This window comes from Helianthus annuus, chromosome 9, assembly GCF_002127325.2.
Source record: "Helianthus annuus cultivar XRQ/B chromosome 9, HanXRQr2.0-SUNRISE, whole genome shotgun sequence".
Classification (NCBI taxonomy): Eukaryota; Viridiplantae; Streptophyta; class Magnoliopsida; order Asterales; family Asteraceae; genus Helianthus; species Helianthus annuus.
Genome location: NC_035441.2, coordinates 173,790,421 through 173,801,796, shown reverse-complemented (window position 1 = coordinate 173,801,796; position 11,376 = coordinate 173,790,421). Strand labels below are relative to the sequence as shown.

Genomic DNA, 11,376 nt, shown 5'->3' with positions numbered 1-11,376 from the left:
ACATGAATAAGAAATTTCGTTCGCTTAGTTAAATGAACGAACATGAACAGAGGTTTCGTTCGTTCGATTGTGTTCGTGAACGTTCGGTAAGGTGTTCGTGAACGTGTTCATGAACATTCGTTCATTTGCGTTTGTTTATGTTCATATGTTTGTGTTTTAATTGAATATTTTTCTACTCTCATATATTTTATCTATAATTTTTATATTATTAAACTTTTATTTATTCTCTTTCACCTTGTTTATGCATCATTTCCCTTTCATTTCTCATTATTTACATCGACGAATACGGTCGACCTCCGTTTCACAATAAGGGATTCAAGTTCCAGTGCCACTCTCTGAGCCATCTACCTTTATCCTTCGTCGCGTTTGCCAAATTTATTTGTGTTCGTGAACCGTTCGCGAACATGCTCATTCCCTTAATGAACGAACACGAACATAAAATCTCGTTCGATAAGTGTTCATGAACCGTTCGTGAACACATTTATTTCCTTAACGAACGAACACGAACAAGACCTTGTTCGTGTTCGTTCTGTTCGTTTACAGCCCTAATTTTAAATGATGTTAATTAAAACTGAAGAAAAAAATATTTACTTTGATTAAAGATTCACTATCTTTAAATCCTTGAATAATTAATATTAATATACAGTTAAAAAACGAAAAGTCTATATTTTTTTTTGAATGGCTAACGTTGCACACCATGGGGATTGAACCACTGAGATTGAACCCCTGACCTCTCCTATCCTAAGCTCTATCTAAACTCATCAACACCACTAGACTATTCCCAAGTGGAAAAGTCTATATACAATTTAAAAAAAGTTCTTTTGTATTCTCAAAAGGCTTAAATAATTTATAACAAAACAAAAACAATAATTAGTAAGATATTTAAGGAACAACAGTTTTTTTTTTCTAACCCAAATCCTTAGCATCTTATTATTTTATACAAATAAATCTTCCATTAACTAAAGTGATTTAAATGACTGTAAATTAATCAAAAACAATATATTTAAGAAATCAAACAACACATTTTTCTGGGTAAACAAATCTACAACATTTAATGTGTTTTCAAAAAATTAAATTTTGCAATAACTTAAATTGATTAAAAATCTAGGGTGAAAATACAATAGAAAGTTTATTTGGCTAGGAAGGCTAGGAAGTGATCTTGACCATCCATTAAGTTAATCAAGGGCTAAGATTAAATCAGGGAAATTGAAAAGAAGAAAAGAGGCGCGTGAGTTTGTTCAAGGGCATTCTAGTCAATCCAATCCAATAGTTTCTCTCTCCTCCAATCCCCCCCCCCATTTTTTAAACGTTAATAACTCTTTCATACGACATTATTTTTTTATAAAAATTGCACCAAAAAAACGAGCGTTTTTTTATCTTTAAAACGAGTATACTATTGCTATATTTAAAAAAAAAAATTAAAACACAGTTGCGTAAAACGCAATAGAAAAACCACCAGTTACGTAAAACGCAATGAAAAAAAAAACCTAAAAAATGACATTTTTCTAAAACGCAATGCACCAAAAACACAAAGAAATGACTTATTTGTAAAACGCAATGGCCAGAAAACACATAAAAATGTGTTTTACCTACAACGCAATGCACCAAAAACACATAAAAAAGTGTTTTACCTAAAACGCAATGTACCAAAAACACAAAGAAATGTCTTATTTGTAAAACGCAATGGCCAGAAAACACTTAAAATGTCTGTTTTCTAAAACGCAATGGACTGAAAACACATAAAAAAGTGTTTTACCTAAAACGCAATGCACAAAAAACACAAAGAAATATCTTATTTGTAAAACGCAATGGCCAGAAAACACTTAAAAATGACTCATTCTAAAACGCAATTGACTGAAAACACCTAAAAAATGTGTTTTACCTAAAACGCAATGACTAAAAACACTTAAAAAAGTGTTTTTTTTTTCTAAAACGCAATAGCCAGAAACCACATATAACTCTCTTATTTCTAAAACGCAGTGGACACATAAAACTGTCTGTCACTGTGAACTGTCTGAATTGTCTACGAATTACTGTCTTCGAAATGAGCCAATTTCTTGAAAATTAATTTTTCTGATGCATTTTTAGTGCAGCTCAACCCCAGCCAGGGGCTTTGCCCCTTGGACCCTGCCAGGGGCTGCCGCCCCTGGGACCCTGCTACCAGGGGCTGCCGCCCCCGGACCCCCGCGAAGATCGTAAAACGCAATGATAAAAAACCCAGATTGTGAAAATGAAATTAAAGAATTTCTTACATGGATCGAAGCCGATTTCTTCATCAATTGACGAAATTTGAATGATAGAAACACTTATCAACGCTCGAATCGAACGAATCGAGTGATTATCTCCAAAATCACCGGGAAAAACGAGATTTTTTATGAAATTAAACTGGGTTTTCTTCAAAAAAGCTGAAGAACACGTTGATCGGGGTTTGAATCATTGATTGGTGATGAAAATCGCACTATAATGTAGTGATTATTGAGATAGAAAGTGAAGAAATGGTTGAAGATGGTGGGTTTTGAAGTTACTGGGTTTTGAAAAAGGAAGAAGAAGGAGTTGGATTGACTAAAATACCCTTTTTCTTTATTTTAAATGTTGGCACATGTCACAATTCTATGGCTTCCTATCCTTCCTACCCAAAATTAACTTCCTGATCTTTTCCCTAAAAAACTAAGGGGGGTCGGGGCGTCTTCGGTAAAGCAAATCGGGGAGGAGGGAAACCGAGCGGTAAGACACCGCCAACACCTCGGGGACCAAGAGAGATGGAGGGAAACCGGTGGCGGCTCACCGAAGAGAGAGGGAGGAGAGAGAGAGGGAGTGACCAATCAATGATTTTCTTTTTTTTTTTTTTTTAAAAAAAACCAATTCACCTAAGAGGGGAGTGGCGCCATCAAATTGGGGTGTTAGGGGAGTTTAAGAGGGGAGTTGACGTGACACACGGGGATTGGTTTGGCGTAAGAGAGGGGACTCACCTATTAGGTGAGCACCCCCTTCACCCTAATAAGATGAATATAAAACAACTTTGTTTTAACACGTAGAATTTGTTGTCTAACTTCGTGTGTGTATTTTATGTTTATTATATGTAGAATTATATCGTATAACATAACATGTATCTAGTAATATAAATTCATCAAAAGATAATACGTACATATATAATTAAGATAAATAGATATAAGAGAAGTCTATTCTAACATAGTATATGATGTCTGGTCTCTTGCCAAACTTTGTATTTTCATACTTTATCACAAATGTATGTATTATAGTTATACCATATAACACAACGAATGATAATGTGTATATAGTAAATTAATTAAAGATAACAAAAACTCATTTGATATTATATAATACAACTTTGTTTTAACAAATGTGTATATCATATTTATCAAACATGTATTGTAGAATTACAATATATGGGGTAAAATCAAATAAAAAGTTCATTTTGCATAAATAGGATGAAAAATAATCTTAATCATTTATTTTTCAAATCAATGGTTAAGATGAAAATATAGAAAAAAAGGAGAAGTGTAAAGGTATTTTGAGAAAATTATATTTATTGACTTTCTCTTTCACATGTAAGACACATGTATATTTAACCCCATTTTTTAAACGTTCATAGCTTTTTTATACGACATTATTTTTTTATTAAAATTCACCATAAAATCGAGCGTCTTTATCTTTAGTTTGAGTACAATATTGTTATATAAAATATGACGACTAAAAAAACCCACAAAAACGTATTGTATTTTATGTTGTATAACATTTTTTGTGCTGGATTTTTGTACTTTATTTTTGTGCTGATTTTTTTCATGCTATATTTTTTTATACTTGATTTTTTGTGCTAGATCTTTTGTACTTTGTATTTTTAGAAAACAGAAAGTGTGTCACATGTCATTTTAACACTCATATTTATAAGAATAAAAATGTTTTAGTACCAGAGAGCTCTTATTCCTATGTACTTATGAGGAGTGCAAAATGTTATCATCACAATACTCTATATGCTATTTAGGCATAATTCATTTTTAGTGGATCCTTCCACTACGGTATATATCTAGTAAAATTGATAAAGATAGTACAATTTATATATTTATAGAATAAATATAAAACAACTTTTTAAACAACTTTTTAACACACATATTCTGTATTTATCGTACATGTATAGTAAATTATACTATATAACAAAACGTGTATGTGGTATTTAATCGATACTAGTTTTTTACTATCACCGCGTTGCGGTGAATGTCTTTTGTTGTTTAGTCTACGTCTTTTGTTGTTTAGTCTGTATTTACATGTGTTTTGAAATCACCGCAAACGTGTTGCGCACGGAACCGCTGACAAGAATAAAAAGAAAATATAGAAAAAACATTAAAAGATAACCAAAAGAAAATCAACCAAAAAAGTTGTATGATAATGATGTTGTTCGTATGAAATGTGTGGTCAAAAATGAGCAAATGATACTGGATACCAGTACCGAATTTCCCGAACTAAAAGATATTAAGTACCAATTCGGTACGACTTTTGGTGTTCTTTGTATCGGTTCGCTACTGGTTTTTACCTTCATATACCGGTACCGTAACTGGTATTTTCGGTACCAGTACCAATGTTTTGAAATCACTACAAGTGCGTTGCGCACGGAACCGTTGACAAGAATAAAAAGAAAATATAGAAAAAAACACTAAAAGATAACCAAAAGAAAATCAACCAAAAAAGTTATATGGAATGATGTTGTTCGTACCGACTTTTTGTCGTTTTCTGTACCAGGCTGGTGTCGGTTTATACCTTCATGTACCGATAACTGTACTGGTATTTTGGACATCAATACCGGTTAACACAAACTTATCTAACTTAAAAGTAAAGAAGATAAGAAAATCATTAAAAAATGATATATTCTTCTATATATTAAAAAACCAATGTTTTAAACAGTGTTTTTAATAATAGAATAATATATATAGTTTTTTTTAATAAATTTTATTATCTTATTTACTTTTTAAGTTAGATAAGCTTGTGTCAACCAGTATTGGTATCGAAAATACCACTATGGTTATCGGTATATGAAGGTAAAAACCGACACCAGCCTAGTACAGAAAACACCAAAAGTCGGTATCGAATTAATTTTGAAAATCTTTTAGTTCGTGAAATTCGGTACTGCTACCCGGTACCATTTGCTCATCTCTGATCACGGGTGTCGTACGGACAACAACGGTATCATGCAACTTTTTTTGTTGATTTTCTTCAACTTTTAATGATTTCTTTTTTTAGTTTCAAGGGTAGGGATGAGCTCGGTGCCAACCAATACCGAATTTGTACTGGTACAAAAAATACCAGTTACGGTACTGGTATATGAAGGTAAAAAACAGTAGCGAACCGGTAGCGGGAAGGTCAAAAGTCGTACCGAATTGGTACTTAAGATCTTTCATTTCGGAAAATTTGGTACCGGTACCCAATATCATTTGCTCATATCTGACCACAGGTTTCATACGAACAATATTATTACCATACAACTTTTTTGGTTAATTTTCTTTTGGTTATCTTTCGGTGTTTTTTTCTATATTTTCTTTTTATTCTTGTCAACGGTTTCCGTATGCAACGCGCTCGTACTGATTTCAAAACACATGTAAATACAGATTAAAAAACAAAAGCCGTTCGCCGCAACGCGGCGATGGTAAAAAAAACTAGTTATGTAAATATTTAAGTAACTGTTCATTCAGTTCTATTTTGATTATATGTAAAATATACGAATCCATAAGATAAAAATAAGACAATATGCAATCTTCTATGTTAGTATAACTTTATATATTTTCCATTTCGTCTCACATATAATATGGAATTATCCATATAACGTAACGTCCAATGCTACATTATGGAGTATTTTTTATGACAAAAATGAAGTAGAGCCGTTAAACTCGGTAAAACATTTATGTGTATATTTAGTATCATTGAGGAAATCAAGCAAAAGATCAAAGAAATACTAAATTTATGCAATTTAATAAAACTTTTGAAAGGCAGTCAACTTTTGAATTAATTTGCTCTTTATTCTCTACTATATAAACTCCTGCAAAACGTCCACAACAGAAATATAAACAAAACATAAAACAAAATGACTGTCTCCTTCATCCACCTCCTTCCGTTGCTGCTATCCGTAGCCGCCGCTGCATTCCGACATCACACTCCGGCCACCTTCAACGTTTTATCCTACGGTGCACTGCCCAACCGAATCACCGACAGCACCAAGGTACATTAATAATAATATTAATTATATTTATTATCAATAATCTTGCTATGCATTTATGTATTTAATTTTTTTAAAATGAAAAACATCATTAAAAAAAGCTAGCAAAACACAAAAAATTAGACCATTTTTTGATTTATGTGTGTCATTGTTGCACAAAGTTTTATGCTAATCGTATTGTCTTGCTATTTATTTATCAGGCGTTTCTTGGAGCATGGTACGATGCATGTGGACGTGAGGGTGGCGGTAGGGTTTTGGTACCGCAAGGTACATATATGATCGATTCCGTCGTGTTTGCCGGACCGTGTAAGGGACCGATAGATTTTATTATAAAGGGCTCGCTTGAAGCTTCAAGTAATCCCAAAAAGTTTTTTGTTGATCATTGGATTGGTTTCCGATATGTTGATCGACTGAGGGTCGGAGGCGGTGGTTTTTTGCTCGGTCACGGCGGCGCTGCCTGGCATCACAACGACTGCGCCACCAATTCACGGTGCAGGCCTCTACCCGTTGTAAGTTCATTTTTTAACGGAAAAGTGTAATGATTTGGTTAAAATGGAACATGAAAAGTGTGGATATTAATGTTTAATCATTGATTTAATTTAGTAGTTATTACGCAAGATTTTAACGGTTTTTAAAGTAATGTGAATGATTAAAGTAATTAGACGGTTACATAGTGACAAAAAAGGTTCATTGCTTTAAAATATAAAACAAATACCGTTATATATAGTGACAAAAAAGGTTCATTGTTTTAAAATATAAAACAAATACCGTTATATATGTTTATAAACACACTGCATACATATTAAAAAAAATATTTATTACACTTAAATATTTTTTTTTTAATTTTTAGTGATGTATTGTTTTACAATGTGTTAAGTGTCATAATTTTTTTTATTTTCATTTTTATTGATGTATTGTTTTACAAATGTTACTAGACGATGCGGCTTGATTTTGTTACCAATTCAATAATAAGCGACATCCGATCAATCAATAGCAAGAACTCTCATTTCAATCTATTCGCATGCCACAACTTGAACATGAGCAACATTCGGATCAGCGCCCCAGAAGATAGCCCAAACACTGATGGCATACACATCGGGAGCTCGACCAAAATCAAAATCCGAGACTCTATGATAAGTACCGGTGATGACTGCATATCGATTCTTTCTGGCAGTCATGATATAGAAGTCACAAGAGTCCATTGTGGGCCAGGACATGGGTTTAGCATCGGTAGCTTAGGTGGGTCACACTTCAAAGAATTTGTAACCGGTATAGTCATACGAAACTCGACATTACACGGGACTCAAAACGGTCTAAGGATCAAAACATGGGCACCATCTATGCCTAGCCTTGCTTCGGATATTATATTCGATGACATCATCATGGTAGATGTGAGTAACCCGATTTTTATCGACCAACAATATTGCCCGCGACCTCCTTGCAACCTAAAGGTAACTCTCCACATTTTTAAATATGTTGTCTTTGTAACATAATTGATGATTTACAAACATTTTTTGTTTTTAGGCACAATCCAAAGTTCGAATAAAGAATGTAACATTTAGAAAAGTGCGTGGCACATCAAGTTCTAAGGTTGCAGTTAAGATCCAATGTAGCAAACATGTGCCATGTCAAGGTATTAACCTCGTGAACATTAACTTGGCGTATCGTGGTCCAGAGGGACAGGTGGAGTCATCGTGCTTCAACGTTCAAGGAAAGTCGTATGGCCTGCAACTTCCATCGGGTTGTCTATAGAACAAGAAGTTTTACTTGTTAGTACAACCTGAGAAGGTTTTTAAAGTTCTTTCCGGTTGTTCATGTAAATGGAAGTTTGTAAAACTATGTAATGGGGCTCTATAAATCTCTAAGCTAGAGAGAAGGAAAATTGACAATAGCAATGCTATCCTTTATTATAAGTATGATAATTTTATGTTATTGATGTTTTAATCTATATTTTAAATATTTAATTATACTCGTAAATTATCTTTAGTTAAAATGAAAAAGCAATAAACAAATTCAGTTAGTTTAGGAAAAAAAGTAAAATCATATTTGTTATATTATTTTTTTTTTCTTATTTTGAATTTTCAAAGTCTTTATTTTTATACTTTGACTTTGATTATATAATTTTTGTGTTATATAAAACTTGATGATAATTAACCCGATAAAAACACTTGTAAAACATACTCAAATCATATAACTTTCATCAAGTATTATCTAACACAAACAAAATTATTTAAGGTCAAAGTTTATATAAATAAAGACTTTGAAAATTCAAAATAGGACACTTTTAATTGGATAGAGAGAGGGGTTAAACATGTTATACTGAATTGAAATGATACCATCATTACTGTTAGCACATTTTCCGTAGGCAATAAGCATCACCAAAGGGTATCCAATATTGTTTTCCCTAGTCCAATTACTTTAATTGTATTGACTAATATCTTTGTAAGTATTAAACTAGTGTTTTTTTTATAGGCAAATTTCTTTTTATTCTATGTCGTTTATGGGACTCGAACCCAAAACCCCCTTCTCTTAATGTGTTTAAAGGTTTTGTCTTTTTCAATAGAGCACCACCCCATTAATATTAAAGTAATGTTTGCATTAACATTATGAATTTTATTCATTTAATTAAAGTGGTAAGTAATTATCTTGAATTATTACCTTTTTTCTGTTAAAAATGTAATAATTTTGAATTCCTTACTTTTCCACATGGATCTGATGCTTGAGTTTGATCCACGTGATTGATAAAATCATAAATGATTCATGTATTGCTGTTTTGTTGATGCTCCTCATACTAGCACCATGTGATTAAGGCTTGGGAGGGGTAACACCCGGTGTCACATAGGCTGCGCTATAGGCGTGAACACCGCAACAAGTGTCCATCTCGGAAGTGGCGCGAGGCGAGGGGCTCAACTAGAGTTAAGGGCGTTGAGCTAGATTGATGTTTTTTTATTTATTAATATTAAATAGTGTACCCACTTAATCATATCTAGCCATATCAACCCAATACCATATTTCACATAAAACCAAAAAAAAAAAAAAAAAATCCACAACATCTCTTCGTTGTGTGAATGGTTAAAAACGTACGTCTATCTGGCGTCACATGACATCATTTTCTTTGTTAAAACCCATTTAAAGTCTTTTTTACCAAGCTCACAACATATAGTCTAATAAACAAACCATTAGTCACTTTTCATTAAATCTTTAAGAAAAGCCTTTAATTACACTTTGAGGGGAATTTAAATTTCATACAACACATTCTCCATCTCTACCACACCCCATTGTTGGTTTTGGGATTTTGAAATGTCGTTTATGATAATATGACGTACGCTGAGTGAGTAAACATGTGTAAAAAAAATAAATGGTGATGTAAAGGTAAGTGATTGGCTCATTTAATTTAAAAGAAGATATAATAAGCTTCTTATACCCTCACGCCAACGAAAACTGATGTAACATAAATTACATCTGTTTCCATGTATAGTTTGTATAACAATTTGAGTCATTTTATGTAGTTTTATTATTGTGTCTTGTGTGCTTTGCAGGATTCCGAAAGTAAAAACGAGCTGAAACGTTAAATAAATGAGTACACAGGAGAAGGTTTGGGCTTAGTGAAGGATTCTCATGGAATAAAAATGGATATTTGAGGAGATGAGAAGAAAGAGAATTGAATTACGAATCTGTAGGCGAAAAAGATGTTGAAACGAAGAAGTTATAGACAAAATGGTTTTATCAATTCATATGCTGGTCACGTCGCGCGACCAGCAGACCTAAGAAGCCCGCGCAACACGGAGTGGAGGCCTACTCAGCGCGCAAAAGCCCATCTTTGACCCTATTTAATTAAGCCCCTAATTGACCCTAATATGAATTAGACTTACCTCAGACGAATTTTAGAGGTTCCATAGGTGATTTTGAGTGGAAAGAAGGTGTCGGGATCGATTTTGACATTGTGGGTTCGTGATTTTCATTCTAGCAAACAGTTAGTTCGCTATTTATCCTTTCTGTTTTTGATACGTTTACACATGTTTTGCTTTATATTGATTAACTTGTTATCATTATTTTCCTACTTCTGGCCCTACGGACCTACACCACTTCATCGTTCGACCCAATATATTGACTCTTTTAATTACATCCAAACTAAGTCAATAATCCACCAACTAAAGCCCATTTAATTTGCTTTACCATTTAATTACTTCAAGAGTTCAACCTTTTGTTAGCCGACGAAACCTCCTACAAAAAATCATGAAACATATGAATTAATTTAAGTTACATTAAGTTATAATAACTATATAATTCATTTACGGAAATAATAATTACACGGGACTCAAAACGGTCTAAGGATCAAAACATGGGCACCATCTATGCCTAGCCTTGCTTCGGATATTATATTCGATGACATCCTCATGGTAGATGTGAGTAACCCGATTTTTATCGACCAACAATATTGCCCGCGACCTCCTTGCAACCTAAAGGTAACTCTCCACATTTTACAATATGTTGTCTTTGTAACATAATTGATGATTTACAAACATTTTTGTTTTTAGGCACAATCCAAAGTTCGAATAAAGAATGTAACATTTAGAAAAGTGCGTGGCACATCAAGTTCTAAGGTTGCAGTTAAGATCCAATGTAGCAAACATGTGCCATGTCAAGGTATTAACCTCGTGAACATTAACTTGGCGTATCGTGGTCCAGAGGGACGGGTGGAGTCATCGTGCTTCAACGTTCAAGGAAAGTCGTATGGCCTGCAACTTCCATCGGGTTGTCTATAGAACAAGAAGTTTTACTTGTTAGTACAACCTGAGAAGGTTTTTAAAGTTCTTTCCGGTTGTTCATGTAAATGGAAGTTTGTAAAACTATGTAATGGGGCTCTATAAATCTCTAAGCTAGAGAGAAGGAAAATTGACAATAGCAATGCTATCCTTTATTATAAGTATGATAATTTTATGTTATTGATGTTTAATCTATATTTTAAATATTTAATTATACTCATAAATTATCCTTAGTTAAAATGAAAAAGCAATAAACAACTTTTCGACCCCTCAGGGGCGGGGCTTTGTTTTTAGTAGATTAGGGTTTTCTATTCAGAAAGGGATGGCGGCACAGTTTGTTGCTCGTCTACCTGCTATCCTTATGTAATTTGCCCTATTGATTGGAAT

The 11,376-nt window shown here is 33.2% G+C and overlaps 2 protein-coding genes across 2 annotated transcripts; both read left to right on the top strand.

Moving 5' to 3' along the window:
• Nucleotides 1-6,091: 6,091 nt before the first annotated feature.
• On the top strand, nt 6,092-8,096 carry LOC110876788 (exopolygalacturonase). The gene is made up of 4 exons (XM_022124950.2): nt 6,092-6,226; nt 6,424-6,732; nt 7,159-7,674; nt 7,748-8,096. The coding sequence occupies exons 1-4, from the start codon at nt 6,092-6,094 to the stop codon at nt 7,973-7,975; spliced, it is 1,188 nt and encodes a 395-aa protein (XP_021980642.1). The 3' UTR covers nt 7,976-8,096.
• A 2,482-nt stretch (nt 8,097-10,578) lies between these two features.
• Nucleotides 10,579-10,989, top strand: LOC118481831 (exopolygalacturonase-like). Its single transcript, XM_035977130.1, has 2 exons — nt 10,579-10,689; nt 10,762-10,989. The coding sequence occupies exons 1-2, from the start codon at nt 10,579-10,581 to the stop codon at nt 10,987-10,989; spliced, it is 339 nt and encodes a 112-aa protein (XP_035833023.1).
• The last annotated feature ends 387 nt before the right edge of the window (nt 10,990-11,376 follow it).